Source organism: Anastrepha obliqua, chromosome 5 (assembly GCF_027943255.1).
Source record: "Anastrepha obliqua isolate idAnaObli1 chromosome 5, idAnaObli1_1.0, whole genome shotgun sequence".
In the NCBI taxonomy this organism is placed as follows: Eukaryota; Metazoa; Arthropoda; class Insecta; order Diptera; family Tephritidae; genus Anastrepha; species Anastrepha obliqua.
Genome location: NC_072896.1, coordinates 12,062,765 through 12,081,602, shown reverse-complemented (window position 1 = coordinate 12,081,602; position 18,838 = coordinate 12,062,765). Strand labels below are relative to the sequence as shown.

The following is an 18,838-nucleotide window of genomic DNA, read 5'->3' as shown; positions in this document are numbered from 1 at the left end:
AATTTTTCGCGAGATCCAGGTCCCTAACCAATACAAAACAAACAAAAGGAGGGGAAATTACATGTTCGTGAAAATTCAGTGAATGGCTTGGTTATATAAACTAAACAAATTAATGAAAACGAAGAGCCGTGTGTTAAATTGTGAAAGCACAAATTAATATAAAGCTTCCAAATGCAGTTTTTTGCGTTTTTATGTGGAAGATGCCGTGAAAAGAAAAGGTGTGTGTGTTTGCGTATAATTTCTTGTGTTTGGTTGTTTCCATTGCTTTCGCCTACTATTCCACTTGACAAATAAGTAATTTCCCTTCCTTTTGTTTGTTTATGCTCTTACGACAGAGCGAATTCGGAAGGCGCTACCGGGTATTCTATCATCCTTGCGTCGTTCGGTCCTCTCCATGAACCTGAAACTTAATTTCGCTCTCCCATCATTTCTTTTGTGTCTTTCTTCATTTTATTCGTAGAATGGTGTCACCAGAGATGAAATTTGAATTTTTTACTTGAACTGGGTTCTCCCATGGACAACCAGATAACCTAACCTAATCTATAAATTTACTAAGAACGCTTTTTTTCGCAATAGTAGATTTCCCTACAGGGTCATTGCAAGTCTTTATTGCAAGAGTATGTGAGCAAGTAGGTAAATAAAAATTAAGATTGATTTAATAAATATTTGCATATGCATATGCAAACTCTTTGTAGAACTTCCGTCAATAGTTTCTATAATTTATGCATCTCCATACGAATATAATCAGCCGGTACATGTCGGCGTATGGCTAACCAGGGATTTCCAGAGGGTTGTAAGCACATATTTACTTAAAGAATACCTCAACAGAAGCAATATCTGCAAATCGAAAAAAAAATCACTCTCACTGTGTACGTTTTTTGCATTAAAAATTTAAAGACGAAAATGCCACTTGCTTTGCGAGTTTCAGTGCCGTCTGATCGGCTATAATTAAACAAAAAAAAAAAAATTATGTTATATTATTCTGCAAAAACCAGTCAAACATCAAATCAATAAAGCACCAAGTCAGTGGGTAATGTTTCGATATTTAGATGTACCTATGTATGTGTGTATGTATGCATGTATGCGGTCTATTCGCCAAACCTAATTATTACTATGCCCAGCCAATATTAACATAGTTATTCATTATTCTAACAGAGTACTCGGACAAGTGTTGTATATATTTGTATACTCGTGCGGTGACTTTTTTATTGTATTCAAAAATCGTTTCTTTTTTTTATTATATTTACTTCATTTGTGTCTCGTTTGCTCGGGATGTGAAGAAGAGGGTGGTGGGCGCGAGTACTACAGCGTAGCGCTGTTTTGCAATAAAAACCACTGTGTCTGCCGGCATGAATTCTAGATGCTTTCAAACCGATTTGCAGTGTTGTTGCGCGTGTCTCGAGGTAGTCACGGATTCCCATAGAATTAAAAGCACGCAAACGGAAAATTTGTTCTAATCGTGTTTGTGATCCAGCACAAAGAGGCAGGCGAATCGTAGGCGAATCTTACGCGAATCCTTTGAAGAAAATTCACCAAAAATTTAATAAAAAAAAAATCGTTTTCCATCTAAATTTATAAATAGTAAAAATGTTGCGCGTTTCGTTGGTGATTTTGTTTGCCTGCCTAATTGGTTTTAGTGCGGCACAATTGAGGGTGAACGCCGAGCTGCCGGAATTACCTGATTTCAAGCCAGTCAGTGAATTGCGTGAGTGTCCTGAGCGTCGATAGAGAAAGTGTGAATTTGAAAGTGAATTTAAGAACAAGCGAACAAGGCAAGACATTGCAAGTTAAAAGTATTATCAGCAAAAAAAAAAAAAGAAGAGATATTACATAAGCACAAAAATTATTAGAATTTGTTAATGCAAACATTTAAATGACGAGCTAATTTTCAGTTTTCAATCAATAAATTCAACTCAGTGCTCGAAATGGGCGATCTACCCAAAATGCCTTGCGTCGGCAAGACTTTTACCGTCTGTTCTAATGAGAAAAAAAGTTCTACAAGACAAGACTTTTACTGTTTGTTCAAGTGAAAAAAATACTAGTAAATAATATAAAAAAATACCAAAATTATTCATTTTCCTCAAACTTTAACAAAAAAAAATTATTCCGGATTATTCCGTTCTTGGTGATAAGAGGGAGTTTTAGTACGCACGGACTATTCCGGCGACAGATGCCAAAAAGTTAATAAAGGCTCAATCGGCATAAAAAATAATAGGGGCAACAGAGTATTTTCCCAACGAGTTTTTTGTTTTTGTTAAACTGCCTCGCTAACGACTAATTGGGTAAAAACTTAATCTACCAGGACACAGGGGTATAGGTAGGCAGGTAGGTGAAATGGTTGAAGTCCCAGTCTGGCACTCCTCAAGTAGCACTAAAACGCCGTTTTGATACCATTATGAGACCTCCAACAGGCAGATATCTACAGCCGGCTAGAGCTGTTGATATAATGGGGGCGATTAATTGGATTTAGGATGGCGTACTGCTCCAGGCCGTCGAGGAGAGGAGCACCCAGTGACTTTAGTCGTCTAGCTGTCATACCCGGACATTTACAGAGAAAGTGCTCAACAGTCTCCTTCTCTGAAAGGTCCCCACAGCTTCTGCAATGGGGGTTAAATGGTAACTTTAGCTTTTCCGCGTATGTGCCGATCGTCCAGTGACCGGTAAACACAGCTACGAGTTTGGAAATTGAATGGCGAGGCGTCCTCCGTCTATTGTACTGGGGCCAAAGGGTTTTCGAAATACCACATGAAGTAATGGAGCTCTATCTTTTTTGCGTTTTCGTGAGAAATAATTTGTACAGTTCCCCTTTAACAACTGTCAGGGGGATGCCGATAACCGGGTAGGAGGTCTCTGAGGCTAATTCAATCCCCTTCACGGCAAGCTTATCAGCAATTTCATTTCCCTCTATGTTTCTATGCCCTGGACCCTCGATATGAGAAATGTTACCTGCACAACCAAGAGATTTGATCTCGTCCTTACAGGAGTTTACTAATTTCGTTCTGCACCATAGCGTCGTCAGAGCCTAGATCGCGCCTTGACTATCGGAGAAAATGTTAATATCTCCCTTGCTCCCACGTTCCCTAAGCATTTTGCATGCTTGCAGGATCGCAAAGACTTCTGCACGAAAAACACGGTGGTTTAAAGGAGATAGATAAAATAGAAGCAGATTTTCCCCTTGACCCAATCCTGCCTATTTGGAAAGATTGTCCTAGCACGACTCTCAAACTCTAGTTTGCGGATAGAGAGATCTGTTCGAAGTTCGGAGAAATACGGTATAGGGGGTATAACTGGGAACGAAGTAGTGGACACATTGGCGAGAGAGGCTGCGGCCTCACTTTTAATAGAACACGAGCCCATCCTTGCCATGTGACAACACGCCATCAAGGAGAAGCTCAGGAGTGAAGAGCTAGGGCACCAAACTATGGGGTTACGCCAGGTGAAATCCTTACTGGGAGCGTACAACCAAAAGAGGTTAAAAAAACTCATAACTATCCAAAAAAATAATTTGAGAATGCTTACGGGCATCCTCAGAGGCCACTGCAGACTGCGAAGTCATCTGCACTCTCCCGTTTCTGCGACCAATCCCACCTTCTCCTGGAATGCAGCGCTATAGCGCAGAGAAGGTTGAGACATCTTAGCCAACTGCAGCCAGCGGAAAGGCTCATACGCTCAATCCAACCCAGCTCTATCTTGAGCTTAATAAGGGAACTGGGCTTGGATGAGGTACTGTGATGAGTGGAGGGCACAAAGGGCCATAAAGTCGAAGTGCAAGCCTCATTCATATATGTATCTTTCTATCTATGTAAATGGGTAAAAAATTGCACTGGCGCACAAAAATCTTTCCAGAAATTCTAAAAAAAATTCTAACACAGAGAAAGAAGTCAAATGCTGGTAAATGAAAGTCTCGTCGGCCATTTGTTTTCGTTGTTGCCTGGGATAATACGTTTTGGGAACATCGTTCACGATAGAGCCGTTGTTTTATGCGCTGTGTGGCAAGTGATGCATATTCTCTAAGGTCAAGGCGTCTAATTCAGGCCATACAAGTTTTTTTTTCTGTCTCGATAACTTTCATCGTTCACCTAACACGTTTTAGCGTTACCGGCATCATTTTCGAAGAAGCACAATTCGATGTCTCCGCCAACCCAGAAACCGCACCGACTTTTTTTGGTGCATACATTTTTCTCGAATCATCATTAAATTTTCAGTACACAAAATAGAAACTATTTTAGTAAAATCTGAATGAAAATATTCTATGAATGGTTACGATTTATTGCTCAGAAGCAAAAACGGCGTGAGTTAAAAAAAAGGAGAATATAGCTTGTAAAATATTCATAGGCATAGCAACAATGTTTAACTATCGTAAATTTCATGAGTTTTTTCTTCAACCACAAATTCTCCATGCTACGAATTCGAGTTTCAATGACGGTTGTGAGGAGAAAAAAAGTGATTTATAGCAAAGTATAACAATTACACATTACTCAACGCATTACTCAATACCGATTACACAATTTTTCATTTGACCTCTTGCTTGCACTCTGAATGGGTCAACCAAGGCGGACGGCGTAAAAAAACTAGAATCGTTATAATAGAATACATATGTGTTTGTGTGTGTGTGTATCTATTACAAATGTGTGTAGAATAGTTTTTGCAATGTAGGGGCTAACTACATTTTTGAGACACAAATCAGCTTAGATAATGGATGCATGTTTGTAATTGTACAATGTAATTGCAGTTTTGTGCAGTTGGGCCTGAGCAATCGAGCGTGGCAAGCAAGTTGAAAAATATAAGGCATATATACTCGTATGCACATATATACATACAGATCTAAGTACTTGCATATGCATTTGTGCATTTGATAAGGCGATCGACTTTTTAGCTGTTCTGCTAACCGGCTTAAAGAGTATTAAAAAACGGGAAACGGGAAAAGCCAGCTGTCATTAAATGGAATAAATGATAGTTTTTTTCGGATGATGTCAAACTTTAATAAGTTTTATGAGTTTTACCCTAGCGTACTAATACTAGCTTTTATATGTAAATACTAATTCTTAGATCATACGACTAACACGGCTTTAATACTCATTTTTTCGTTGCCTCATCAACAATTATTATTATTTTCATATGCTCTAACAGAAAAAAAATAAAAATTTTCCAATTTTTTTATTACTTTAGTTTTAAAAATTCATTTTTTATAAATACTTTCGCAAGGAAAAATTTTTTTTTGAGATTTGGTGTAAAAAAATAAATAAGTACATTTATAAAAAATTTAAATAAGAATAAAACTAAATAAATTTAAAAAATAAAGGGTGGTTAAGTTTCAAGGGCCGGTGCTGATTTTGAATAAATACAATTTTTTTATGAAATTATTGTCATTTCTTTTTATTATGATAATATTGGTATGGATCAATTACGTATGGAACAAAATATCGGCCACCTCCATCCGATGGTCCAAATTTTCGATGACGCTGAGGCATAATTGTGGTTCTATGCCGTTAATGTGCCGAATTATCTCATCCGAATCTTGAATTGTTGCTGGCTTATCGACGTACACCTTTTCTTTCAAATAACCCCAAAGAAAGAAGTCCAACGGTGTCAAATCACGTGATGTTGGCGGCAAATTGACATCGCCGCGACGTGAGATTATTCGGCCATCAAATTTTTCGCGCAAAAGAGCCATTGTTTCCTTAGCTGTGTGGCAAGTGGCATCGTCCTGTTGAAACCACATATTGTCCACATCCATATCTTCCAATTCTGGCCATAAAGAGTTCGTTATCATCTCAAGATAGCGAACACTATTCACAGTAACTGAACCTGACCGGCCCCATTTTGGAAAAAATACGGTCCAATGATGCCGCCGGCCCATAAACCGCACCAAACAGTCACTCTTTGTGAGTGCATTGGTTTTTCGGCAATCACTCTTGGATTATCATTCGCCCAAATGCGGCAATTCTTCTTATTGTCGAATCCACTGAGGTGAAAATGTGCCTCATCACTGAAGATGATTTTCTTCGAAAATTGGTCATTCACTATTGCCATTTCCTGCCACCATTCTGACCATTGACGACGTTTGAAATGGTGAAGAGGCTTCAGTTCTTAAGTCAATTGCACCTTGCAAGTCTTTATGCATAATGTTCATCAACGACGAGCGTGAGAGGTGCAATAGTTGGGCACGACGACGAGTTGAGGTGGACGGTTCTTCAACCACACCATCGCGAACAGCAGCAATATTTTCTGTACGAGCTGTACGAGCTTGCACTGGTGTTTTCACATCTCCTACAGATCCGGTTTGCTCAAACTTTTGCACAATTTTTCCGATTGTACGCACATTTGGACGATTAAAATGGCCAAAAAATCACGAAGTGCGCGATATGCATTTTGATTTGAACGCCCGTTTCCATAATAAGCTTGAATAACTTTAACGTGTTGCTCGATTATGTATCTTTCTATGGTTCAAATTGAGTTAGTCTGAAATTAAAAAACGTCAAATGAAATGCAAGAACAAACTTGACGTTTAGGTGTGGTTCACATTGAACATTAGCCCTTGAAATTTAACCACCCTTAATTTAACCTTTTACAAATGACGAGGTTTTAATTTTAAGTGAAATTGAACACACACATGAATTTAGTGTTAAAAAAATAATAAGTTGAAAAAAAAAATTTTGCACACTTGCTTTTATTGCATGGCCATTTTAGGTCATTTTTGAATAAATTCATCTCTTAAGCTTTTTAATTATTTATTTATTTACTTAATAAGTCAATGCCTATAACAGATTCTGATAGGCTAAGTAGACATATTTCATCTGTATAGGCCTTAAAATAGGCCATGTTAATAGGCCTTAAAAAAATAAATTAAAATTAAACTATTTATAAAAATATTAAAAAATTTCAATAGGCGATCATTGAAAATAAAAAAATCTATCTAAATAAATTTAGAGATTTTGTTAAACTTAATTAAGGCTCTAGAAATAGGAGCATCACGAGCATAATAAAGACATTTTAAGAGACCAACATAGAATAAATCCAAAATACGACGAGCTCTGTCCGGTATAGCAAAGAAAATCCTCTCTCCTCAAACAGTAAACAGCACCACAGATCAAATCTCCTGTTCTGCTATGATTTTAAGTTAATCAATAAGCATCGCGCTTCATAGGTAGGGATAGTATCCGAAAAGCGTAAATTACCTAACACGAATTGTAAGAATACTTTCTGGATACGCTCAATTCTAGCAGCATGGCACGTATTATACGGAGCCCTATCTGAAATAACAAAAAAAGCAAACAAACAAACTCACCTCTAATCAATCACCTTTAAATCGAAAACAAGATGTTGCTAAAATAAGGCTGGAAATTACCAACAGGAGCTTCATTACAACAAATCAATAACAATTTCTGCCACGATATGTATGAATACGAGTCTTGTTGTAATAGCATATGTAACATCGGCAGCTAATATTGCACGAAGCTTGAAAGCGATCGGCAAAGTGAGCGAAAAATTGTGCTACGAATCGACTAACATTGGTACTCTAGTGTTAAATTTGATATATCATACCTATATCATAAAGGTACTTGTGAAGCTCCAGCAACAATTCATTCATCTGACGTCTTAAGACACTTGCTACAAAATCTGCTCCGCTACATAATCTGCACAACACCAACTCAGCACCTGAGCGAGGGGCTTGTAAACAAAGAGCGAGAGCGCAGCTCACTACACTGCATTACAGTGAGAGACGTGTTTGCTTTTGTTGTTCATGCTACTGATAACTCGAAGGGCAATTGATTTGAAACACAATAGATTTGAAGAACAATAGATTTGAAACATAATCGATTTGAAACACAATTGATTCAAAGCCAGTCACATCGAATACCATATATAAATATATAATTGGCGCTTACACCAATTTTGGATGCTTGGCAGAGCTCCTCCTCCTGTTTGTGGCGTGCGTCTTCATGTTATTCCACAAATGTAGGGACCTACACTTTCATGTTGCCTTTTTACATCACATAAAACACGAAATTTGCATGTGAAGTTGACAGAAACTTACCTATGCAGAAAATATAACCCATGCAGTTAAAAGAAGAAGAGTTTACTTTATTCAACGATTTTTTTTATTCTCTATTGTAAAACTACATTTAAGTTTAAAAGTATTTATTTATGTATGTATTATATATGTATGTACATATGTATATGTGCAAAGCTAGGTGCATAAATTAGAAAATCCTGCAAACTTCAATTTTGTCTTTGTCGAATGAAAGCGACCAAGTGTTTCCGGAAGGGATTTTTACGCTGCACGCGAATGCAGAGCGTCTTTGGGAGTTAAAAAAAAACTTATTGATTAAACGTAATATACATATGTTTGTATAAAGAACTAAGGAATTGAAATGTAAACCATACCTTTTTATATGAAATGCGAAATCGATCGCATCTTAACTTTGCCGAAAGCGCAACAGTGCAACATTTTTGATTTTTTTCTGAGGAATTCATTTTCTCACTATAATAATTAATAATTTTATATATTTATATATCATAATGGCGCTTTAGTGCTACTTGAGGAGCCACAACCATTTCACTATATATTTAATACATATGTACATACTTAACTAAAATTATAATACTATTTTTATCAATAAAATAAAATTACGCCTTCTTCCATGGAGCGCCGTTTTATTTTCTACCATTTGAAAAGCAACAACAACAAAAAAAACCAAATGCAGAACACAAGCAACGATTTGATCGAATGAATCGTGTTTCTTTCTCGTGTTACAACTATTACCACGCTCTGTGATCGAAAGGCAATGGAAATAGTTAACAGATCAGCCATTCATTCTCAAAAGAGAAGAGTGAACTTCATTGACTTTCAAGACTGCTAATATGTATTTGTTGTGGAGTGAATGTTAATCATCTGCTAAACCGAATCAAAACTAACATCGGCAATTGCAATAAATCACATTGTGTTCAAAGAAAAAGTAATGAGCTTGTGCAGGAGTTTAGTACTTATGAGAATTTCTCGAGAAATTTATAATAGGAAGACCTCTTAACGGTAGATAGAAGCTCGCCTCTCGCGCTTGTCAGATTTGCATTTTCCCCATTCGTACACGCACAAAAAAATCAATAATGAAGACGTAAAGCAGTTTCTTTCTAACAAGTCTTAATTGCAGTTTACGCTTAACAAATATACACACATCGCATTTAAATGTCCGAGTTTTCATGCAATTATTGCACGCTTTCTCTCAGAACGCATGTAACTCAAGTCTGTTACCCTAACAGACTTAACAGAAAATGTTAATGCTAACATTCATAGCTCCTGTACAAATGTAAATATTATAGTTTTTACAAGATACTTTGCAAGATATACCTACATAGGGTAGTCAGCTGGCAGTGTTAACGCGCATTTAGATGGCTTTAGTGCAAATTAACGCAAGCAATAAGCCGCCTAAATGAGCTTAACCCCTTTGGGTATATTTGTCGTAACAGAGGAAGATATGGCAGGGTTATCGGGCATTTATGCTCTAGCATGCATTGCAATTTTTATCTGACAGCCGAAAATTTCGTGCATTTAGCAAACACCTGACGAGTTTTCATATTTAAGTTCGGTATAGATCCGCAACGGCATATTTTATTTTATATCTTTACTGCTTTTACCTATTTGCTTAGAGTTGTTCAAACTTGTTGCTATAATTAGGCGCAAAATGATTTTTTTATTTTTTAATATACGCGTAATTGCCGATATAAAAAGAGTATATTCTTTTAATTTTTATTTTTTAAATATTTTTTTTTAATATACGAGCCATTGGCGATTTAAAAAAAATTTTAAGTTCTATAAATAGATGTAATTATCGTCGATGTTATTAAATTGGAATTGATAACAGTTTGTACACTGATTTCGTGGGTTGACGCCTGAGTAAATGTGCATTAAAAATAAATAAAAATAAAATGTGCATTAGTATGGTGGTAATGCACGAGTTGATGCGCATTAATGCTTTTAATTCAAATTAACGCTGTCGTCTGTCAAGCTTAGCTCGCAAGCCTAGCCCTGTCTACAAAAGACTTTGACAGACATTTCGCGTTTGGAGCGCATTTAATTTAAATAAAAGCAGTAGATTTTATTTCATATTATTCATATACATATGTATATACTCCTAGGTTATATTTAGGTAAATATTATCAAAAACCAATGAGAATTTCGAGGCAGTGCAAAAATTTCTTATATTAAATTTTAATGGACCAAATTTTTTTTTACTTCTGTTTAAAACAAATTTGGATGAAAATTTGTTGAATTTTTATAAATCTTGTAGAAAATTTATAATCTTGATTTGTATAATTTGTTATAAAATTACTAAAAATTAACAATAATTTGTTAAATTATAAAGAATCAACTATAAGAAATTTATGTCACTAAACTTCTTGAAAAACTACAGTCATTAAGAGTGCAACCAATTTCCGGTTTTAATTCATAAATTTGTGCTAAGTACGCGTACTTTTATTGCATAAATACATAAAAACAGTTATATCTCTCCCCTCCAAAATAATAACAACAAGCAACAGTGTATATTACTTATAACTATATGTCTGTATGTGTGCATTGTGAATGGAGCTCAGTGGGTTGTCTTTGTTTAACTAGATAGCGTGTGAAAAAATCGCATGCGAGAGAAAACCCATATGTATGACATAAATTGTGGTTTTAATAAGGAAATAATTTTATAGAGACATGCAAATAATATTTTGTGACAAAAAATAAAATAATAATATAATAATCGACGACATGCAAATTCATGCATGATTGACATTTCCAGGGACTTAATTTTATTTATCGTCATCTGAATTTGACAAAATGAGTAGTCTAAGTGCTAATAGCTAATAGTCGATGCAAGAAATAATTTTTTTTTTCTTACTTTCCTGTCATACATGGACTTTTTTTGGACAAGAAATAAAAGTTTAAGTAAAAGGTGGCGCAAAATTATCACCATCTCGGAAGATTTTACAATTTTTGCAAATGGCGTCGTACGTCTCTCATATCTGACATTTGTGAACTGGACAGCTGCAGCATACAAAGCGACAAGCAATGGAGCGCGTAATGGTCTAAATAAGGTCAAAATCACTTTTTTTATTTAGTAAAAAAGTTACAATATTAAAAAAAAATTTTATAATTAATGTTGTGCCATAATTGTTACGAAGACCAGAAAATGTTCTGTTATAAAAGAACTTACACTTATGGTCCAAAAACTAAAAGCCATAAAATGGCAGGTTAAATAGTTTGAATTTAAAAAAAATTAAAAAAATAATACTTCCTATATTTTTTCTCAATATTAAAAAAATTTGAATTTAAAAGAAAAAAACAAAAAAAAAAAAAAAAAATTAAAGAAAATATTACTTCAAGTATTTTTTCTAAATATTTAAAAAAAAATTTTAATTCAAAACAAAAAAAGTGAAAAAATAATAATTCATTTATTTTTTCTCAATATTTAAAAAAAAATTGAATTAAAAACAAAAAAAAATTTTTTAATTATACTTCCCATATTTTTTCTCAATATTTAAAAATAAAATTGAATTTGAAGGAAGCTCAACAATTTAGGCATTTTGGTATATGAAAATGTGTGAAAATGATTTTTTCGTTTAGAATTTTTTTATCTTTGACTGAGTTCTTTCAGTTTTCTATTGAGGAGGAGGAAGATTTGATGATGGCCTTCCTCATCTTCAATTCATCTTTTTATGGTTTTGTCCTATAATAATCATTAAAGATTTATCTGGACTGTGATTTTAATCTTTTGAAGCCCGCTAGTCCACAATAATAGGGAATTTGTGAGGATACTAACTGATGTCGATTTATTGAAAGGTAGATCTAAAATTTCCAAAAATGTTTTCCAGATATTTTACTGATTCGCCAAATAGTGGATTTGCCATTATTTAGATATTAATCTGATATTTTTTTATTTTTTTACCCATGTCGTTCTTCTTGCCTTACGCAACAAGGATCAATGATCTGAAAATGAGGCTTTGGAATAAACGTACATAAGTAAATATGTGGATATACATACATTACGGTGGTGAAAAGAAAAGGGATAATTTTGTTCAAAAAGGATATTTTTGTTTTTGTTATTAGCCCAAGTTTATTCTAAGGCTAAACAACTATATAAAAGAACGAGATTAAAAAATATTTTTTTTTCTAATTTTTAATATTTTTTTGTAATTTTGGAGGTTTCAAAAGGCCACGTAAACATAGTAAAAATTTGTTTGGTTTAATGAGGCATATGATATCACTTTTTGGACATTTGTGTAGGTAAATTCTTATAGAAGAGGAAATTAAATAAATCGATCTACAAACTTTTTACTCCAAATTCACGGAGAAGTGTAGTTTTTCCTTGGTCAAGCCAAATAATAATTTTCAAACAATTGGTTGACCGATTTTTTTGTCATACAATTTAGAGGGGGGAATATATAAAAAAATGGAGCACCCTAATGTAAATACATGCATATTCTGCGCGTAACTACTTCGGTAGGTATTGGCTGAGTAATTCATTCTACTTGTGGCATGCGCTTTGGTGATATTCTGTACTCAGTGGCTTAAGGGGTTAGTCAGAGGCCCGAAAAAATGATGATTTTCAATAATTTTTTTTTGTTTTTTCTTTGCTTTATTTTACAAAAATAAAAACATAGCATTGATACATCATGATTTGACTTGACTTTAGCAACATTAAAAAAAAAAATAATTGTCGCTGTTTGTGTGGAGCTCGTTCCTCCAGGAGTCTCTTGCGGCGATCATCACAAGTCTTTGAAGATTCATCTAAAATCAATCGGACAAGAGAAATTAGTTTTATTACTCGATCCTGGGTTATCCTTTCGTTGACTTCGCCTCACTGCATATCGTTTTTATGGTGTTTCGTCAGGACTTAGAGGGTCGGCCACGTCCCATTGATGGTAGCTCTTCCAGTCCTCTCATAATGTGCCATATGCGCAAGCAATTTTCTCTAGATTTCTCTGTTATTCGAGCCACTTGACAGCTACCTTTGATGCGTTTATTGCAGTTTTGTGACGCTCGATGTTCATAGCAGCATTCTCATCTCCGCCACATGGATATTTTGCTTCTGTTTAGCAGACAACGGCCAGCATTCTGAGACGTACGCCATTGCAGGTCTGGGTTAGGTTAGGTTGGAATGGTTGCCCAAGGAATGAGCACACTTGAACAAAGATAAACGAGTTCGTTCTTTGTGATACCATTGTAAAGGAGGTGAGATAAAAGAGAACACCGATGGGATGACAGGAGAGGGCGGGGAGAGGTGATGGTGGGATGGTTGGGAGGATGGGTTCAGAGGTTGGGTTGATAAATTTAGCCATTTAACTTTATTGGCCTCTTTTTGTCACACAAGACGCACACTGTGCGCCACCTTTGCCAGTCGGTTTGATGCGGTTCAGCACTTCGCGGTCACTTACAATGGAGCCAAGATATTTGCAACTCTCAGACGTGGATATCGTTTCAGCATCGATATGAAATTTCAGAATCTGGGCACTATCATTGAAAGCGAAAGTGAAGTGATCTGCTTTCTGTCTGTTTATGCGTAAGCCATTTGTTGCCAAAAATTCAGCCCACTGTAACAATTTACTTTGTAAAGCATCAGCATTCTCAGATAGTAGCGCGACATCATCGGCGTAACACAGTGTCCAAGGTAATGCATCTTGTAGTTTGCGTGTTAGAGTATCCACAACCAGGTTGAAAATAAGGGGACTGAGGGAATCAGTTTGTAAATAAGCGAACTGAGGGCCGAGCCCTGATGTACCCCTACGTTTATTGAAAACTTCTCGGATACCCCGCCAGCACATCCGACTTGTGTAAGTTTATATCCTTCAGCACATTTACAGTGCTTTCTGGAATGCGTTTTTGTCTAAGTGCCTTCCATACCAGATGTCTTGGAACTCGATTGAACGCCTTTTCCAGACCTATAAATATGAGAAGGAGACTACAAGGTGCTGTAGATGCTCGGGGTAGTCACGCAAAGTACTGATTCTCATTTCATTTTTCAAAATATACAACTTCAAGCTATTAACTGCAAATGCAAAAATATTTTCTTCAAAGCTGTGTTTGCAGTGAATGTTGTTTTGGCTTTTTATTTTTGTGCTAATTTTTAGGGGAATAGCTGTATTTTTTACTACTGACTTATGAATTATTTATAAAGCGTTTTTCAATAGGTGCGCTTCAACTTTTTTCCGATAGGGAGGGCGAACGACGCAATATTTTTTATTTTTCGCTTGTCATTTGTAAACTTCTTTAGTATACATTTCATCATGGAACGCTACACACTTGAGCAACGATTGCAAATCGTGCAAATTTTTTATGAAAATAATCGTGCAAATTTTTTATGAAAATTTATAGATTTTCCAAAAAATCATCTTCAGTGATGAAGCTCACTTTTGGCTCAATGGCTTTGTGAACAAGCAAAATATGCGTTACTGGGCAGAAAGCAATCCACACGTGATTCATGAGGCACCGTTGTATCCCGAAAAAATCACTGTTTGGTGCGGTTTACATGCCGGCGGCGTAATTGGCCCATATTTTTTCGTTGACGAGAACGATCGCCACGTTACTGTGAATGGAAATCGATACCGCGACATGATAAACGATTATTTTTGGCCGCAATTGAATGGTATGGACTTAGACGACATGTGGTTTCAACAAGACGGGGCCACAAGCCACACAGCACACGCTACAATTGATTTGTTGAAGAGTAAGTTCGATGAGCGCATTATTTCCAGAAATGGACCGGTCGAATGGCCGCCGCGCTCGTGTGATTTGACGCCTCTAGACTATTTTCTTTGGGGTTATGTGAAGTCATTGGTCTACAGTAACAAGCCGGCGACGATTTGTGAGCTCAGAGGCAATATTGAACGCGAAATTGCTGGAATTTCGGCCGATTTATGCAAGAGTGGTCGAAAATTGGGTTCAACGATTGGACTTCGTAAAACGTGCACGCGGTGGTCATGCAAAAGAAATCGAATTTCATACTTAAATGTATATGTTCAAACTCGATAATGAAAAAAAAAATTAGTTAAAATTCAAACCGTTTGTGTTTTATTCAAAAAAAAAAAGTTGAAGCGCTCTTACTGAAGAACGCTTTATTAGTCAAATAAAACCAACCCATACAAAAAAAATCGGTACTGGTTTGCCAACGGAATTAAATTATAAAATTTATTACATCTTAAGATGGAAGGCAAAAAATCAAAAAATCCGAAAAAATATTAAGAATACTTCAATGTGACTATGAGTAAGAAATACTACTAAGGAAGTCATAAAATGCAATAATTTTTATAATGGAGACCCGCAACCTTGATGCACGTGTGTGTGTAGGTGTATGATTATCGAAATGTTTATCAAGATTTTCTGAGCTTCTGAGGTTTATTTGTTTAGAAAGACGAAAGAACCGAATTTCTGAAAAAAGAAACAAAAAACTTCAAAAGTCACAAACAAAGCATAGGTCAACTTATGCTGATACTCAAACATGCACGACCGATTAATTGAGTCATAACTTAATTAAATTAGTGTCAACGAAGCCGAAAGCGGTTGAATCGTTTATTGTGTTTAGAATTTCAGATTTCGATGTGCCTTGTATAAAGTTATTAGATTCTAAATGACACGTTTCACTGCGCAGCGCTGCTATTACGCCAAGTTAATGGTTGCGATTTAACCTCAGTGATATCAAACGACTTCAGTATGTGTGCCAAGGACACTTGGCTTTAATCGCAGTGATCACACCTGAAATTATTTATTGTAACATTTATGACGAGCTTAATAATAGTTTGTCATTAGAACGAATTCTTTAGCTATAATAAAAATGTTTGAAAAAGCGCGCGAGTTCGTCGCTTAAGTCTTTCGTCTGCTAACTAATTCTTTTTTTTCCATTTGAATTTATGTATACTTAGCTGCTGATATACCTACCTGCGAACAGGGCGACATAAATATCAATGAATGCATCAAACGCGCCTTTCAAAAGCTGACTCCCCGCCTAAAGGATGGCATCAAGGAATTGAATATACCGCCCATGGACCCTTTCATTATTGAGCGCAACAACATTGATGTGAGCGGCAGTTTCGCTCAGGGCCGTGTGCAGGTACGTAATGTGCGTGTATTTGGCATAAGCGAGGGCGATGTGCAGAAGGTGAATTTCCATTTGGATGGCAACAATGTGCGCATGGAGTTGGTTACCAAAATGCCACGCCTCTACGTTGAGGGTAATTACAAGGCAGATTTGAAGATAAATGAAGTGAAAATGACACCGAAGGGCTACTTCAATGTGACTATGAGTAAGTATAAGAGCGAGAGAGAGAGAGAGAGGGGGGAGAGAATAATAGTAACTCGTAGAGAAAGAGAATAGAAGAAATAAGAGCGCCCATTTTGTTTATTTTTAATTAGCCGATCTTCTGCTGAGCTCCGAGTCGGAAGGCGAACTTTATGAGCGCGACGGACACACTTACTTGCGGCTGACGAAATTCAATTTCGAACCGGAGATCGGTGATATGCAAATCTATGCAAGCAATCTCGTGCCAGATCCATCATTGAGTAAGTGAAAAAAGTATTGCAATGGACAAAAATAATTAAAGTAGATAATTTTAAATTAATTAGAATTGAAAAAATTAAATTGAATAAAAAAAATAAAGAGAAAATAGAATAAAATAATATCAAATACAAAAAAAAACTAAGAAAAAAAAATTTTAATTCTAAAATTAAAAATGAGATAAAATAAAATTAAGTAAAATACAAGAAAACCAAGTAAAATAAAATCAACAAGAGAAATCAGAAACTAAAAATCTAAAAATAAAATAAAATTTGATAAAATACAAAGAAATAAAATATTAATAAAATAAAGAAAGTAGAAAATAAAAATTAAAAAATTAAAAATAAAATGAAACAAAAATAGGTAAAAAAGTTAAGAAATCAAAAATTAAAAAAATTTAAATTAAATAAAACATAATTAAGCCAAATAAAAAACAAGAAAGGCAAAGTAAAGAAATCAGAAAAAATAAATATTGAAAATAAAATGAAATAAAAATAGATAAAATAAAATAGAAACCAAGTAAAATAAAATAGTATAAAGAAATCAGAAATTAAATAAAATACAATGGAATCAAATAAACAAAAAAAAAAGAAATCAGAAATTAAAAATAAAAAAATTAAAAATTAAATTAAATTAAATTACATTGAATTGAATTAAAGAAAATTAAATTGCATTGAATTGAAATGACTTAAACCGAATTTAAATTAATAATACAAGAAATAAAGTTAATTTGAATTGGATCCAATTCGATTAAATCAAAGGATAAATTTGATAAAATTTGCTCTGATACTTTATTTTTAACTTTATTTAATACTAAATATTTTTCTATATGAATTTAATTGAATACAATTTAACTTAATAAAGTTAAAGTAAATTTTTTTTTCTTAATTGTTGATTTTGAATACTGAAAATGCATTCATTTAATATTTTACATAAAATTGTTAATAATATTTCCTTTTCCCTCTCCTTTAGATGCTGTTATTCTGGACTTTGTAAATCAATATTGGCGTCAGGTCTACAAAGTTATGTTGCCACAGACACGCGACACTTGGGAGCCGATGTTCTTACGCGTGATGAATTTATTTTTGGGCGCCATACCGTTCGATTTGTTCATTAAAAAGAACTAAACATTTTAATAAAAATACTCAGGGATTTATTTGACAGAATATTCACAATTTTTGTATATACATAGATATTCATAGAGTTAAGAATTTAACTGTATTACTGCTATTTAAATTTTATGGCAAAATGCTTATGTACATATTAATATACGCAATGAATTTATCAAACCAAATTTAAATTTCATTTGACATCAGCGGGCGGCGTCTGTTCGATATGGGAGTCCAACTTATAATTGCACGGGGCTCTATGTCGTGGATAAATTTAGCCATTTTGTGTTGGAGGGCTTGCTCCCAAAGCATTAATTTTTCACTTTACTGCACAAGAGAAATATTTAATGGATTCCAATAACAGCTGAGCGAATAAATGGGTTAATTTCGAATACCGAAAATATGATACGACACTCTTCTCAAATTGTCGAGCGGAAAATAGCAGACAGGGTCTGATATTTCTTTACCATACTGAATGATAGCAAAGCAAGAGATGAAGGGCACTTGTGACAGCTGATGCTCCATTACTGGTACTTCAGCAGCAATTCTATAAAATTTAGGTGTAATATGTTTTAAAAACAACAATCAAAAATGGTGTCAGGGTTCGGGCCTACATATGGGAAATGATGAAAAAGAAGAAGAACTACACACCTGGCGTATTAGCAAACGACAGCTGTTAAAATTTCATGATATTCCATTCATTAGTTCGTGAGTCATTGCGTTCAGAGTGACGCTACTTTTATTATTTTCAAAATAATGGTCAAAAAGGATTTCGTTCCACAAAATCGTTTTGAATAATCGAAAAGTGAAGTTGCGTTAGTTAGCTGACTTCGCAAAGATATCAAAAGAGCGAGTTGGCTATATATTGCATGAGCATTTGACTACGAGAAAGCTCTGTTCAAAATGGGTGCCGCGTTTGCTCATAATTTTTTTCCATCAGACAATGCACCGTGTCACAAGTGAATCAAAACCAAAACTACTTGAATTGAACTTAGAATCGCGCCTACATCCACCGGATTCACCAGATTTGGCTCAAAGTTTCTACTGGCTGTTCGCAGACATACCAAAAAACAAGAAAATGCTCGCCAGTGGGAAATTTCGCACGATTGCAGAGATTACCTTACTAATAGCCAAGCGGCGATAAAATCCCTCACAAAACAGTCGACAATCTACAAGGTAGCCATGAAATGCCGC

The 18,838-nt window shown here is 35.0% G+C and overlaps 1 protein-coding gene across 1 annotated transcript; it reads left to right on the top strand.

Moving 5' to 3' along the window:
* The first annotated feature begins 1,352 nt into the window (after positions 1–1,352).
* LOC129248529 (uncharacterized) lies at positions 1,353–17,829 on the top strand. Its single transcript, XM_054888109.1, has 4 exons — positions 1,353–1,705; positions 15,904–16,284; positions 16,394–16,540; positions 17,508–17,829. The coding sequence occupies exons 1-4, from the start codon at positions 1,588–1,590 to the stop codon at positions 17,660–17,662; spliced, it is 801 nt and encodes a 266-aa protein (XP_054744084.1). The 5' UTR covers positions 1,353–1,587; the 3' UTR covers positions 17,663–17,829.
* The last annotated feature ends 1,009 nt before the right edge of the window (positions 17,830–18,838 follow it).